The sequence below is a fragment of the Anarrhichthys ocellatus genome, unplaced genomic scaffold (genome assembly GCF_004355925.1).
Source record: "Anarrhichthys ocellatus isolate YVR2014 unplaced genomic scaffold, GSC_Weel_1.0 scaffold34, whole genome shotgun sequence".
Classification (NCBI taxonomy): Eukaryota; Metazoa; Chordata; class Actinopteri; order Perciformes; family Anarhichadidae; genus Anarrhichthys; species Anarrhichthys ocellatus.
In genome coordinates this window covers 977847-993457 of record NW_022280064.1, presented here as the reverse complement: position 1 = coordinate 993457, position 15611 = coordinate 977847, and the positions used below count along the sequence as shown (strand labels likewise).

Genomic DNA, 15611 nt, shown 5'->3' with positions numbered 1-15611 from the left:
CTCGATAAAAACAAGCCAGTCAGCTGGTGCAAAAGCAACAACATCGTCAGGGTGTCCGACCGACACAGAATAGCTCAGCAAGCTAACTTTCTCAACGTTAGCTATATGTGGCAGTCGGCGGTGTTTGACAGTATACGTGTCCGCTTTTAGACTGTGTTGAGGCAGCGTTTTAGGCAGTCGACGTCCGTCGGACTCTTCCAACAACTGCTAGGTCAGTCGATTGAAACGAATGTTTTTTTTTGTTATTTCTTTGAAAGTGTCAAGTGTGTCTCTTTGTGTGGCTCGAGTGATAAGATAAAACTATTTATTGCGTTTCAGAACGTATTTTTGTTGTTGTTGTATTGGGCTACTTTTAAATAGCAACTTTGCTTTCTAACAGTATTGCATGACTTTTGCTTTTTTTTTCTTGGAGAATTTGAACAACAAGGTTAACGTTACATCACATCTGGTCGTAGAGATTTGCTTGACCGCACCATAAATTCGTCTTCTGCCGCAATTGCTGTTACAATCTAAGTCGTCCTGACCTGACCTGACCTGAGATGAGTGGTCAAGGTTCGGCTGCAGATAAAGGGATGAACGCGGTCCTGGGCTGTCAGGAGAACTACGCCTGTGGGGGTTCAGATGAGGCTGCGTTTGAATGCGATGAATGCGGCAGCTTGCAGTGCGCCCGCTGCGAACTGGAGCTCCATCGCCAGGAGCGGATGAGGAATCACGACCGGGTTCGGATTGCACCGGGCCACGTTCCTTTCTGCGACTCGTGCAAAGGTGACAGCAGCTGCTCCGTCAACGGCGGGCGGCTCAGAGCAGTGGTGCGCTGCCAGGGCTGTAAGAGCAACCTGTGTTTGGACTGCCAGAAACGCACCCACAGTGGAGTCAACAAGAGGAAGCACCCTCTGACACCGTACCCCCCTGCCAAAGCGCCCCAGGACAACAGCGAGACTGCTGGGGAGTCACAGATGGAGATCCTGAAAGCCGAGCTGGAGAAGGTGTGCAGCTTCCTTCTGGTGGACGAGAGGGAGGAGATGCAGGTAAATGCATGTCGCATGTTGCAATACATTTGATATAATAGCAGCTTGTTATTGAGATGTCGTGACGATGGGGCTGATCTCGTGTGGATTCTCAGGTGAAGGATGAGGAGGACTTTGTGAGCAGACTGGGCTGCAGGTCAGATGAGCTCCTCAAAGTGGTCTCCATCTTTGGAAACACCGGGGAGGGCAAGTCCCACACCCTGAACCATACTTTTTTCCTTGGACGTGAAGTGTTCAAGACCTCCCCCACCCAAGAGTCCTGCACCGTGGGTGTGTGGGCAGCTATGGACCCTATGCACCGCGTGGTAGTCATCGACACAGAAGGACTGCTTGGGGCTGGTATGGGGCAAACGATGGAATAGCTTAATATCATGAAATAAACAGAGGTAGGGGGACACACCTTTTACCCTACTGTGGTTTCATTCACCAGGAGCAAATCAAGGTCAACGAACACGCCTGCTCCTCAAAGTCCTGGCTATCTGTGATGTGGTCATCTACCGAACCCATGCCGACCGCCTCCACGATGACCTCTTCAAGTTCCTCGGTGATGCATCAGACGCCTACTTGAAACATTTCACCAGGGAGCTGAAAGCGACTACCACCCGCTGTGGTCTGGACGTCCCGTTGTCCACTCTGGGCCCTGCTGTGATCATCTTCCATGAGACGGTGCACACCAAGCTTCTAGGATCAGGTACGTCAGTCACTCCCTTTTTTATTTTTTGGACTGCAAAAATGAACAAGACTGACATAAGAATCCCATGTTCTCTCTCCTCCACTCTCTGTCCATCTCTGCCTCCGTTTATTCTCCATCTCCAGACAAACCATCCGAATCGGCAGAGCGTCTTCTCCAGGAGCGCTTCAGGAAGCTGGGTCTGTTTCCAGAAGCATTCAGCTCCATCCAGTACCGTGGAACCCGGACCTACAACCCCCCCACAGACTTCAGCGGTCTGCTGCGCAGCCTGGAGCAACAGCTGGACAACAACACCACCCGCTCGCCACGCTCTGCAAGCGTCATCTGCAAGGCTCTGCAGGTATTATTCTCACGCCTATGGACATTTTCTAATGTGGCACAGAAAGAACGCGTTTGCGTTTATACACTACAAATGTGTTAATGTCAATATTGACAGTGAACGTTATTGACTCTTCCTGTCCCTTCATCTTCCCCCGGCTCCTTCCTTCAGGCCCTGAGCGAGCGCTTCAGCGGGGAGATTTCAGATGAGCACATGGCCAGTAACTCATTCTTTCCCGATGAGTACTTTACCTGCTCCAGCCTCTGCCTCAGCTGTGGGTACGTGTCCCTCTGCACACTGCGACCTTTGCAGTTCATTAACAGCAATGTAGAAATTAGAATTTAGTGGTACTACAAAGAAGATATCTAAACATTCTCAGATGTCACAGCTATCTTCTGCAGGTTAATGTAGGAGCTTCTTACAGTGCTCTACTGGGCAGTGCCCTTTTATTTCTCCATGGGTCACACACAGGCTGGCTTAGTTTCACCCAATTATTTTTAGTGAAATTAAGCTTTTGATAGAAGGACAAAAAGTGAATGTCAGCCAAGTCAATTAATGACAATATTCTAACTCGCAAAGTGCACTCAGTAGCCCGGTGTCTCTGCAATGACCACCGCTCTATCGTGGGACTGAATGAACACAACCCACTACTGTCTAATTCCCCTTCTAGACACCAATGGCGTCGTAAAACACGCAGCGATGTATGCAGGCAAGCTGCTCGAGATTAAACTCACCAAGCTGTCTGCCCGCTTAGCAGTGGCTGAGTTGCGCCGAGAGACAGCAGTGTGTGTGTGTGTGTGTGTGTGTACTGGTAGTTCCGTTAGCTGTTAGCAGTTAGCCAAACACTGTAAGAGTGAGGAGTCGGCAGGCAGTCCATGGCAGTATAAAACAGGCAAAAAAAAAAGTTGTTTTGAGAAAGTCTGAGTCACCGCAACCATGAGAGGTTCTTGAGCATGCAGCCATAACTGGTCAGATACAATTTAAGGCAGTTTGCTGCAGCAGAATGCAAGATTAGCCGTGGACAGACACAGGGGTACTCACTCACTCACTCACGGACACACGACCGATCGCATGATCCATGATGAAGAGTATTTAATTAAAAATGTTAACAGTCACCCTAAAAAAAAAATCAACTTTATCCATTAAAAATCCTGGCCTTTGTCTCTGACTTTCAGTTCAGGCTGTAAGAGGAGCATGAATCACCTAAAAGAAGGACTCGACCACGAAGCCAAACATCGCTGCCGCTACTCTGCACAGTATGACAACCGCATCTACACTTGCAAGGCAAGTACAAGCCCAGAATGCCACACGTGTATGTGTTGAAGTGTACCTGCTTAAGGAGGTTCTGAGTGTCTGTGCTGAACTTCTCAGGCCTGCTATGAGGGAGGGAAGGAGGTAATAGTGGTTCCCAAAACGACAGCCTCGTCTGACTCACCGTGGTTTGGCTTGGCCATCTACGCCTGGTCCGGGTGAGTCCAGCTACCACAGAGCCGTTTGGAAGATGATTGGAAATGGTTCTCTTGCAAGCACAGTGTGATGAACCCTTTTAATCAACCTGGAACTATTCACACGTTTACACTTATAACAACAGAAAGTGCAGAGACAAAATGTATTGCAGCTCTGCTATACACACCAAGAGGCATTATAATCTCTCCCCTTGGTACTGTTTCTGACCCATTTATTTTTTTTGTCTTTGTTCAGGTATGTAATCGAGTGCCCCAACTGTGCAGTGATCTACAGAAGCAGGCAGTACTGGTATGGAAACCAGGACCCAGTGGAAACAGTGGTCAGAACAGAGATCCAGCACATCTGGCCTGGGGTAAGTCCACAGTGGAACAGCCTCAATGAGATTCTGCCTAACCTAATCAAACAAAACGTTCAGGCCAAGTTTTTTTTTAAAGGTTTTAACTCCAATGAATGTTGTCATTATTCTTGCCCGTTGGTTGAATGTGGATGCCCAGGAAACTAATGCAAAATGTGGTTTTGGATAGCACAACAGAAAGTCTGTCCACTACTGTTTTCGTTTGTATCTTTACTTTGTTCTTCTCCTCTCGTCTTCTTCTTTTCAGTCTGACGGTTTTTTGAAAGACAACAACAACGCCGCCCAGAGGTTGCTGGATGGAGTCAAATACATTTCTCAGTCAGTGTCTGAACTCAGCGTCAAGCCTGCCAAAGCAGTCACCTCGTGGCTTACCGACCAGATCGCTCCGACCTACTGGAAGCCCAACTCTCTCATCCTGGTGCGTAACTAAAACTGCACTTCAGCTAGAGGACAATACAAACACTGTGAGGGAAATTACCAATTTACAAAAAAAGAGTCCACGCTGTCCACAGCTCAGTCTTTTTCACCGAGGTTTAGCCTTTTTCCTACACGTATTTGGCATTTGTAACAGTTAAATGGTAGATTGTCTAGAATCAGCCGACTTAGACTATATGGAATTACATCTGCAGTGTGACAACTGGTAGTAAACTCGCACGTCATCCTGTGTGTGTGTGTGTGTGTGTGTGTGTGTTGCAGAAATGCCATAAATGTGGGGAAGAGTTCCAGCCCAATGACACCAAGCACCACTGTCGTGCCTGTGGAGAGGGCTTCTGTGAGTCCTGCTCCTCAAAAACCCGGCCGGTCCCAGAGAGGGGCTGGGGGCTCGCACCTGTCCGAGTCTGCGAGACGTGTTTCCACAACAGGGGAATCCCAACAGGTAAATCCCTCTTTAATGTCCGATGTGATGTCAGTTTTAATGGTTTTACTGAATGTGATTCTTATCAGCGTGTGAGTTCCTGGTTTTGATGTGTGCATGCTTCCCTGTTGCAGAGTTGCTGGACGCTGCCTTGGAGGAGGAGGGAGGCACCCTGATAGCCAGGAAGGTTGGGGAGGTGGTTCAGAACACTTTAGGGGCTGTAGTCGGTGCCATCGACATACCTCTCGGTGAGCATGAAATCCGTCCACATTATAAAGACAAAGATCCTTTTGTAACTGAAACCATCGCTCTAACTACTGCTTCCTCTCCTCTGCGTCCAGGCCTGGTGAAGGATGCCGCTCGTCCGGCCTACTGGGTCCCAGATCAGGACATCCACGCCTGCAGCGAGTGCCAGAGGGAGTTCTCCCCGCGGCTCTCCATCCACCACTGCCGCGCCTGTGGCCAGGGAGTGTGCGACGACTGCTCCCAGGAGCGGCGCGCCGTGCCCTCCCGCGGATGGGACCACCCCGTGAGGGTCTGCAACGGCTGCAACCAGAAACCCGGGGAGCTTTAGCAGGACGAGGGCGCCGGCCTCTGTGAAAACTGGAATTGTCAACATTTCTGACATGTGGCGGAAAAAATGCTTCCGTTCCCCTTTGGTCTCTTTAGTGGCATTCCTTGGCTGCCACTAGACTGTCCGTGGCAGGTTGGACTCTTGTTTGTTGTTTTTCCGACGCTATTTCACTTTAATATGCCTATATTTTACACTGTGAAGAATATCAGTCAGAGTGAGACTTGAATATCAAGAAGGGAGGTGAGATAAAAGAACTTGCATCTTATGAAAGGGAGTACTGTACCCGCTTGCTTACAATTTGAGTTCAGGTAAATTTCCATTTGACCTCTTTTTGATCCTTTTTAAAATGTGTATTGATGCACATGAACCCCTTTGACAATCCCTCCCCAGTGTGACACACTAGTACTGTTAGAACCTTTTGTAGTCTGGGGCTACATGTGTGAACTGTTTAATAATAGGACTGATTCCAGGTAAGCATTTTATTCTAAGAATGTTTCTGCAGGAGCCCTGGGTGTCGCATTCATCGATGGAAAACCTGCAACGAGATCTATCACGATTGTTTCTGATCCTTGTTAGAATGGATCCAGTTTTCCTTCCTTCAGCCCTGGAAGCTTTAACTTTTCTGCCGCCCTTTTAGCTTCAGGAGGATTTAGAACAATCGGAAGCCTTTGATGTACTGTAGCACCGAGAGACATTCCAACTTATATCATTATCGTATTAACTTCTTACATAATCCCTCAATACTTTGTGGTTGTTTGTGCATTTGAATGGGCAGATAATAGAGCAGCCTTAGTAAGGCTGTCCACATTGTTTAGATTTTGCGTACACACAAGTTTATAGGGAATTTTTTAAATGGCCTCAATTTGTTTTTTAAATTGTTAAAACTACTAAAAAAATATATCTACAAATCTGACTGCATTGGGATGAAATGCAACAGGAACGGCTTTTAAGGAGTGGCTGGCTCACAGTAGCATCATGGTACAGAAAAGACTTGAAGCCATCTTTGAGGCTGGCCCCTCAAACTGGGAAACAAAAGCTAGGAGTAATCTGTTACTCTTCCAACTCAGGCTGAGTAGCTAGTTAGATCGTAGCACCACGTTTGAGACTGTACTGCACATTTATCTGACAAACGCACACGATGACGCAGTGACGCTTTTGACTGAACACCTGGGCATTGTGAGCGCTGACTGTCGGGATGGGTAACCTGGGTTGTTTTTTCTGGCAACAAATAAGCTGAAACACTAACCTGAATCAGTGAACTGTCATTGTTCCTATTTCAAGAGATGTAACGAATGTCACAAGGAACAAATCAATACTTTTATGATCATGTATGCTCATACAGTATGTATTAAACTGCAGAAACTCAGCCTGTGTGTGTCATTTAGGAGCAAATACAATGCAATAGACCAGTGTTTACTGTTTTTTTTTAAATAGAATTGTCATTGAACAGCAATTAGAAAATGTTTTGATTTACAGTATTATCACTCGGATCAGAAACATCCTAAATCACTTTAAAAATCAAAGTCAATCATGTCATAAGTAAGAGCACTTTTTTTGTAAAGATTACAGAGATCTTAACTAGTCATTGTGTGCACTTGTGTATGTGGCACTTCTATTTCCTTTTGGCACAAACAAGTGGGTCAAACAACATTCCCCTGAGACTTCAATGTTACTCTTCTGAGGTCATACTGGCCAAACCCTTTCATTTATAAAATCCCTCTATGAAATATAACTCCATCCATAAATTTGGCAACAAAAACAACCCCCCATGGAGTTTTAAGAAAATGATAAGCGAGATGAAGAATTCTCAGTCCTTTCCTAAAAGCCGGCCCGGCTGCTCTCCTCCTTCCTGGTAGTCTGTGTTGTATGGGAAGTAGTAAAGGTCGTGTTTGACGGCCATGAGGAGGCCAGGGAGCCCCCTGCAGCCGCCCAACTTGGAGGAGAAGACCACGCTGGGGATCAGGTCGTTTGCAGCTGGGTGGGGGGATGGGATAGTCCTCAGTAGCTGGCCATCTTGTAGACTCCATAGCCTTGTGTAGCAATCCTGACCGACTGGGGAAAGGACGAAATGCAAAATGAGTTGGAGAGACATTAGACATCTTTGGCAAGCTTCGGTTCTCTCAAACCATCTCTGAAACAGCTCGTCTGGCTGTAGTGAATCTTTACATCTGGCTCAATCTTGAAGCTCGTATTGACTTACACTAAGTACCTCACGAGCAGAGTAGCTCTGAACCTGGTATCCCTTTGATTAAGTCAGTTAAACCGTGAACGTTGTGAAAGCTCAATTGTTTTACAGTATGTTGATGAAGCACGATGCGTCTCCTACCTGCCAACAAAAGCCCCTCAGGCTCATTGACTTGGATGGGAAGGTAGGCGTGCTCATTGTGGTGCCCTTTGTACTCCTGTACTGGCTTTGTCACTCGCACATCCCACAGCTTAATCTGCACATGAATGAAGAAGACAGACAAAGTTATGGCAATAATAAAATCCCTGTGGGTTAATATATTTCTTAATTATCTTCTTTTTCTACTTGGGTCATTAGCACCATCTCTGGCGTATGACCCACTCTTTAAAAAAATGTAAATAAAGCTGACCTGGCCCAGCATGTCAGCAGCTAGCAGGTAGTTCTCATCCTGGAGGACGCGTACGGAGGTGATGGCCGACTCTTGATGGAAGCGACTTGCCTTCCAGCTTTGATCCCTGCGGCCTCGCTGACGCAGGTCGAGGCTGAAGATCTCTCCTGATCGGCAACCATTAAACAGCACAGGGACCTGGGGTGAAACGAGCAGGCATTTGACTTTCCTGGCCTTTCTTCTCTTTCTTACATTGTGCTCCGTCACACTTGAAGAGAAATCCATACTACATGCTAACAGTGAACTCAATCACTGTGTAATGCAACAGATGACTCACCCGATGGGCAAACTGCTGAGCCAAGACGTCGCTGCCGGTGCTGTACGTCTGCGTTCGGCCCGTCTCTGCATCTTTCACTATCACCCTACGAGACAGGCCTGCCAACACATGCGAAAACACATATCTTAGATATAGAAATTTGTGAAGAGCAAATATATTACTTTAATTATCGTAAAAAAGAATCTACTAGGTTACTATGTATTCCAAAGCAAGCAAGCTGTAGCTTTTTTTCCTGCCCAAATAAATTGAGTATGATATAAGAGACTTCAGCCGCGCCAACAAACTCAGGGCTCTACAGAAGCCAATTATTATGGTCATTTGATTATGAATATCGTATTTGATCATGCGTTGCGAGACAAATGATGATGGATGCACGGACCGGTGCTGAAGGTCTTGTCAAACTGGGGGTTGAGGCACCAAGCACAAGACCAGGCTGAGGATATCTTAAAGCTACACAGCATCCCGGGCTGGTCTGAGGAGAGAGGAGAAATGTTATAATGGGGTCGTAAACAAACAATGCCAACATGAAGTATGTCTTCTTTTTCAGTCTGCTGGCATATGAGTACATTACAAATTCAGGTTCATTCAGAGTTAATGAACTAAAAAGGTTTGTAGTTAATTGTTATTTTAAATAAAAAGCCTTATGTTAAAATCAGACAAAGTAATTAAATATAGTAGGCTCCTGTGAATGTCTTAAATAGTGTGAGAAACCTGAGAAGACTATTCAGTACAACCTGGGTTGGAGTTGCTGAAGAGGGAAGCAGGAAGTAAACTGACGCAGCCGGGGGTGTCTGCTGCTCCGACCAGACACAGCCTGACAGTCAGCTCCGTCAAGGGATATACAGGCAGCACTCGCTTATACAGTCTGATATAGTTTGCTTTTAAAAGGCATGCATGCTGACTAAGCTCACTACTAACGCTGAAGGATACAGGGCGTGGGAGTCTGGGTAGTTGACCGAGGCCCAGCAGATGGAATTCACCTGAAACACATTTAGCAGAAAACCTTTAGCTTATCTAAATATAATAAAAGAGTCACCGCTCCGGCTCCTGTAGAACACTCCCACCTTGCGGTTTGTGAAGTAGAGGTTGTCGCACATTTCCACAGACAAAGATCCCCGGCTGCTGCTGCTGAAGTTCATGATGCCGTACTTGCAGCCTCCGTGTGAGACGTCATTGACTGTGAACACTCGCTCACATGCAGAGTCCCCCTGAGAAAGATGAATTAAGAAGACAATGTGTTTATATGGTGCCTCTACTACGACTGCAATATTGTATTAGCCCTCGCGTGTTTTGGGTGTCCATGTTCTCACCACTATGAGTCTGAAGTTGTCAGTGTTGGGGTTGCTGTTGTCCGTGCTCTGGATCTCCAGTTTGTGGCGTTTCATTCCACTGACCTTCACCTCATGGACCAGCCTGGAGACACACAGTAACCACGTAAACACCAACTACAACCATCCGCAGACCACAATCATTAACACACCTCCTCTCCGGTCTCCGGGAATTGTATCAACATAATTGAAAGTGTCAGACAACACAATATTTTGACTGCGACTATTTTCAAACTCACGTCAGAATTGATTTGCATTATAGTTAGTGGCCCAGCAGTGCTCCAAAGAAAACTCTACACATGCAGAACTGATTATCATTAAAGTCACTGTTTTCCTGGGGTTGATTTCTGGAATGTATTACAGCTGTGGGTATTCAGCTCTATGTCCATGAGTGCATGTGCACACAGCAGTGTGACACAGTACCTGCAATAGGAGTTCTCAGGTAACATGCCGAGGTGTCTTTTCTGCAGCAGCAGCAAAGTGTTCAGTCCTGTTCTTGGTGCTTTCTATGAAGAAGATCATACATGTCCCACCATTAAACCCAAGCATGTGGTGAGCAAAATTACCCCCCCACCTCCCCTCACAACAAACCCACTTTTCTGGGCTTTTCATCCTCTGCAAGCATCTTGTTTCTCTGTTTCTCTCTTTCTTTCTCCTGCAGCTGCTCTCTGGTCAGTGGGTTACAGTTGTTGTGTCCGGGCAGCAGGCGGAAGTAACGGTTTTTCTCTGGGTCAAAGTAGAAACCAGGCAGCTCTGGCAACAGAACGGGTGGTTGAATTAAGCATGAACAAAAAGTTATTATCTTGTTTACAGATGGCATAACAATATACTGTAAAAGGATTTTGTGTTGCAGTTATGAAATAACTTACTGTCATTGACTAACAAGTGCACAGTGCTTGTTACGTGTAATGGCTGTTGACTCAGCACCAGAGAACTTATGCTTGTTTAGTTATAGAGAGGGTTGGTACTGACCTGGCGCAGCACTGCTGGTCTGAGAGGAGGAGGAGGACGATGATGAGGAAGATGAGGAGGATGAGGACTGGTTTTCCAATCTCCTCTGAGGTGGTCTTAATGGTGGCCGTGCATTATGTCCAGAGCTGTGAACAGAACACCACTCTTACTGACGTTGCAAACACTGCCTGTGCTGCCCAGTATTGACTAATGAGGCTCACATCACATTATTGTTTTAAACTTCAATGTTTCCTTTAACGTACCACTGTTCGTCCTGTGTTGACCATTGTCGGTTGCCTCTGTACCATCCACCTCGTCGCCTGTGCGGTCGCTGCCCTTCTCGCCAGTTCCACTTCTTCATCCCTTTGTGCTTGAATCAACAAGTGAGGATCCTCACGCCACGTCTTTCGTGTTAACTTCTACTTGTAGTCGTGTGTAGCAGCATGTTTACTTGTTAGCCAAGTTAGCAAGTTGTAGTCATTAGCATTTTGTGAGCTAACGTTAACTACACATCTTCCTCGACACTTTTATAAGTAATGCTGGACATTAAACATGAGTAAATGTAAAGACGGTTTTAATATATTAATAAACACGCTTTCTGTTGAGTATAAACAAGCTTTATTTTCTTATTAAACTGATTTTACAGTTGGTTTTAGCACCTCTTGAGCTAGCTGCTGAGTTCCTGCCATGTTGTCCCGCCTTCAAATGTCAGTCATTGGCTGGTCGCTAACAATAGTGCCTGACGTGGCAGGCATTCATTGGTTGTTTTCTTTGTAAACGTTTCAGTCACACATAAGTATTATCATTTAGGGATTTGTTTTATTGTATATGATGATAAATACTCTAAAGTACTAACACAACACGTGTGCTCTACAAACTCTTTTACTGACACCTAATTCTAATGAATCACAAAAATAAATACTTATTGTCCACACAGCCGTCAAAATGCCTAAAATAAAACCAAAACTACATAGAGCATCATGACAGAGCTCATGGTTTATGATATTCTTATTTCACATTGTGACGTCTCCATTAAAATAAAGGCAAATGCATTTTATTCCATGACATTATTACTAGTCTACTCTCTGTGAGCTGGGACACTGATGTTGACAGATTACTCTGAGGCCACGCCCACTGCCTTACTGCTGGTGTTGTATTGGTCGCGAGCACAGTGCCCAGTACCGCATTGGCTGTTGTGTGTGTGTTTTTTTCATTAGGGTCCCAAACTACACCGAGATTTGGAATATTACGTTACAGTCGTGCAGGAAAATGGCGACTGTCATTCATAATCCTCTAAAATCGTAAGTACATATCTATTTTTAAAATAAAACCATTCCTTTGTTTGATTGGATGTCGCGATCGGTCTATACAGGGTTAACCGCGCGTTTAAACGGGGAAACCACAAAATTAACACTTTCGCCGTGTACTTACAGGCAGTCTCCGTGTGTTATCCGCAGGTACCCGATGCCTACTTGCTCTGTTGTGTAATACTGATATAAAGGCATGCACTCGTGCACGATCTGCAGAGGAAAAACATCTTCAACCCGCGTGTAAATGTCCGCACTCTACACAGAAAGTTGCCATTGTCCACATTCTGCTTTACAAACACGGTTGACAGAAGTTTGCAACCACGGCTTTCTTTGTCAGTGCTAGACGGTTGAATTTACATAGATAATTTCATGCAATTAATGTCACAAAGCGTACATTGAGAGGCTCGACTCTCTCGCTCACAGCGCGGCTCCCCGGATCTCGCTGCGAATTCTACGTGCATGCAAACAATGGATTGCGGTTTATATGATATTTTACGGTATTTATATCCTATCGCGCGTGTAGAGGAAAGCTGCGATGTAATGCAGATTTAGGGGGCGTGCAATTTCCTTGAAGTTTAGATTTTTTAAAACTGTCAACACCACACACTTAACGGTGTCAGTGTCTGATCTGGGTAATCGGCGCATGAACATTTTCTGATTTGTAGAGACATGAGATAATGTTACGTTTGAGATCATATGCAGAAATGGACAAATGTGGGAAAAAACCCAACTATTATACAACTACTATATACAATTGTCCACACTAATTTACGAATGGAATATTTGTTGATTCTGAAACTAATTAACAATTTGCTAGACCTCCCTCATGTCTGCCCCTGGATTAAGTGCACCTATAACTTCCAGCTATATTTCAGCCAATATTACTGAATGCATCTCTGTCTTCCTCATGGCTGACAGTAGATGTTTACCACTACTCACGAGGAATGTGCAGAGAGCGAGACAATTACCACATTATCTGTTCTGCAAGAGGCAATATCAATCTTTCTGATGGCGTGGATAAGTGTGGCATTTTTGGAATAAGGAGCTCACCTAGGAAGTGTAAAGATACCTTTTCAATATGGTCAGTCTGTACACCCAAGCTTTTTTTTCTTTCTTTCACAGAACCATTAATGTGGTGAATAACATATTCTGTAGTCATAATCTGAGGAAAGTAAAGAAGCATGAACTGTTTCTAAAGTAGAGAGAACTCGCGATGCTCTTGTTTTGTAGAGATCTTTGTTGACAACCAAGAGAGATTCCACTCTACCCCCAGCACAACGTCTCTAAGCTGCTGTATTCTACTAAAACAGATTAGGCTCTAGAGAATGTAGGTATATGGGTGTTTTCTGTGTGTGTTTACGTGTGTGTGTGCGTGCGTGTCTGCAGTTGTGCATGCAGAGCAGCAGATTAGGAGCGTCCCAGTATTCTCGTGGGTCCATCTGTTGAGAGATTGAGAGGTACATGTAAAGACAGACAGACTGATGGAGGAAGGGAACCCCATCTGCCCTTCATATATGACAGGATTCTCGCAGACAGCCTCCCCCCCACCCCTCCACCCCATCCAATATCTGCAAAAATGGACAACAATATGTTTATGTGTAGGTTGGAGGCAGGATTTGACCTACCAAAAACAGTCATAGACTCATAAACCCATACCATATACACGGGAAAACTGTTGTGTAAGAGCTAATATTAAGTAAGGGGGAATAATGTTGCGGTGTAGTTTTCAGGGAGGAGAGTTGTGTGAGTCCACTGTCTGTCTGTTATCTGTCCTCAGGATGTGGCTGGTAAATCATATGCAGTCAATAAGGACGTGATAATAATCTTGCCCGCTCTGAAAAATGAATTTCACCCACCAGCTGCTTGCAGTAAATACGTCTGGCTCCCTCGACTCTGTCAGTCATGTTTAGCCGTGCATATTTGCTTGATTTATTTAAACTATCTCTTTTATTTTATATATACAAAGACCTCTTTTGTGGCTGAAACCTGGGTGGCTGTGTGGGATGGGACTTAATGAAGAGCTGACACGAGAAGTATTCAAATGAGCGACGTAATTCATATGCAGAGGTGTGTTTATATGCACGTCATGTGTCCTTTTATCTTCCTTTTTTATCATTATGTTTGGATTTGTAATGAACAAGAGCGCTCAGGTGGAAGGTGGGTTGGCCTAAGGATTGAAAGGACGTGGACTGAGATTTAGGGAAATGTAAACAATATGTTGTTGGTGTGTGTATGTGTGTGTGTGTGTGTGTGTGTGGGGGGGGGTCGTGTGTGGAGTTGTGTTTTTATTATGCGTGTTTTTTTTGCATGTGTGGGCGGTTGTGTAGCTGGCCACCCCTCCCCCAATTTGCGTGAGAGGGAGCGTGGGTGAGTGATGGACGGATTTTTTTTAGCGGGGGGGGGGGGGAGTTTGGTTTGTCTGTCTGGCTGCATTTACTGCATACATTTATACTACACCCTCATCACACGGGTGAACTCTGGCCTTTGTCTGCCGTGGAATGGGAATGTCCGGGAATGGTTTCCAGGCACGGGGAATTAAATGTCTAGGAACATGTTTTACAGAAAGCTCCATGCGGTGATCAATCCTGATTTTCTTCTCTTGCCCTTCTGCACATGGTCCTCTTTTTATGGGTTTTGTTTTTGTACGCATGTGTGAGATGTCTAAGGGGATGGTGCAGAGATGAGACGTGTATGTATGTTATCCTCCACATAGAAAATAGCATCTGAAATAAATCTGAATCCGGGTTTCCCCTTTGCAACACCCTCCCCTGCACTCTGCACCTTTCCCTTTTCATCCCCTTTGTGTGTCTGTTTGCGCACGGACAAACGTGTGTGTGTGTGTGTGTGTGTGTCTGTGTGTGCGCCCGTGCGTACACACATCCGCGTGTTTGAGAGAAAATGAGTGTGACAGGGTTTGAAAGAGAACACGTGTGCCCCGGGACATATCGGGGGCCCTCCTCTTCCCTCCCACTCTCCCTCCTTGGCTCCTCCTCCTCCTCTTCGCCCCCCCCTCCCCTTCCTCTCTGCTTCACCCTGCTGCTTGGCCTACAAAGTGCCTTAACAACGCCTATCAGTGCCCACATGCTGTTGCCCTGCCCTGCATTTCCTTTGGGGCCTCCTACAAGTGGACTTCCTGTATGTACCCTCACTATCTTTGGTCTAACTTGTGGTGAACCCCCACCATTCCCTGACACTACGAGTCGTGTTTTAAAAGGTTCCTTTTGAGACGCTGCATGTAAAGTCTGAGCAGATCTGCAAGCTTTGTTAGAAAGACGTGCCTGGTTGTTGGAGAGGCTTATAATACAGTTCCCCATTACTGTACCCCTGACTCATTGTGCTGAATGAGGTCATGCTAACAACATTTAAACAATTCATGCTGAGAAATGCTGTGCCTGGAAGGTCACACAGACTATGATCAGCTCATACTAACATATTCTTACTTGTGTAGCATCTAAAACCAGAGTTTGTGAAGCATTTAATGACGACATTAACAGTTAAATAGATGAAGTGAATCATAAAAGATGCAGTAACCTTCAGGTGATCAGGATGGCTGAACATATTGAAGCACACAGAAGAACTACTGTTATATATGTTCATACAACATGAACAACATTTAGTCAATGATATGCAAAGTTCCATATCACAGTTTAAACCGTAGGTATAAATCATAGCACCTCTGGCAAATGTCATATTAAATGCGAATAGTTATAGAAGCAGAGCAATGTTTCAACACTACTTCAGCTCTACTGCACACACACACCTGCAAGAATGCCAGCACACACACACACACACACACACACACACACACACACACACACACAC

The 15611-nt window shown here is 45.5% G+C and overlaps 3 protein-coding genes across 8 annotated transcripts in view; 2 read left to right on the top strand and 1 right to left on the bottom strand.

The window, feature by feature from the left end:
- Positions 1-2: 2 nt before the first annotated feature.
- zfyve1 (zinc finger, FYVE domain containing 1) lies at positions 3-6656 on the top strand. Of its 2 annotated transcripts, none has more exons than XM_031865971.1 (13): positions 3-211; positions 456-1028; positions 1124-1367; positions 1459-1719; positions 1845-2059; positions 2210-2316; positions 3214-3322; positions 3410-3507; positions 3740-3857; positions 4108-4278; positions 4557-4737; positions 4851-4964; positions 5058-6656. In XM_031865971.1, the coding sequence occupies exons 2-13, from the start codon at positions 540-542 to the stop codon at positions 5288-5290; spliced, it is 2340 nt and encodes a 779-aa protein (XP_031721831.1). In that variant the 5' UTR covers positions 3-211; positions 456-539; the 3' UTR covers positions 5291-6656. The 2 variants fall into 2 exon arrangements, with proteins under 2 accessions (XP_031721831.1, XP_031721830.1); XM_031865970.1 differs by having other exon boundaries at positions 413-1028.
- Positions 5476-12055, bottom strand: wdr21 (WD repeat domain 21). The gene is made up of 13 exons (XM_031865972.1): positions 10743-12055; positions 10501-10625; positions 10124-10281; positions 9952-10034; positions 9511-9613; positions 9265-9408; positions 9131-9180; positions 8935-9014; positions 8580-8672; positions 8201-8298; positions 7885-8061; positions 7617-7731; positions 5476-7342 (listed from the first exon to the last, which is right to left on the bottom strand). The coding sequence occupies exons 1-13, from the start codon at positions 10838-10840 to the stop codon at positions 7098-7100; spliced, it is 1569 nt and encodes a 522-aa protein (XP_031721832.1). The 5' UTR covers positions 10841-12055; the 3' UTR covers positions 5476-7097.
- dpf3 (double PHD fingers 3) overlaps positions 11032-15611 on the top strand; it is a 19318-nt gene continuing 14738 nt past the window's right edge. For 3 of the 5 annotated variants that reach the window (XR_004213392.1, XM_031865977.1, XM_031865976.1), the window contains exon 1: positions 11032-11780. Coding sequence is in view for 4 of the 5 variants with exons in the window: in XM_031865977.1 (XP_031721837.1) it covers positions 11749-11780 (32 nt within the window). In the remaining variant the exon portion in view is untranslated. The remainder of the gene's footprint in view (positions 11781-15611) is intronic. The other 2 variants (XM_031865973.1, XM_031865975.1) reach the window with 2 other exon arrangements.

Coding starts and splice junctions, on each gene's coding strand:
- zfyve1 (XM_031865971.1), top strand. CDS start 540: ATGAGTGGTCAAGGTTCGGCTGCAGATAAAGGGATGAACGCGGTCCTG. Junction 4,279..4,556: donor AGCCCAACTCTCTCATCCTG/GTGCGTAACTAA, acceptor TGTGTGTTGCAG/AAATGCCATAAATGTGGGGA. Junction 4,738..4,850: donor CAACAGGGGAATCCCAACAG/GTAAATCCCTCT, acceptor TCCCTGTTGCAG/AGTTGCTGGACGCTGCCTTG.
- wdr21 (XM_031865972.1), bottom strand. CDS start 10,840: ATGAAGAAGTGGAACTGGCGAGAAGGGCAGCGACCGCACAGGCGACGA. Junction 9,181..9,264: donor TCTACTTCACAAACCGCAAG/GTGGGAGTGTTC, acceptor AATGTGTTTCAG/GTGAATTCCATCTGCTGGGC. Junction 7,343..7,616: donor TGAGGGGCTTTTGTTGGCAG/GTAGGAGACGCA, acceptor TCCTTTCCCCAG/TCGGTCAGGATTGCTACACA.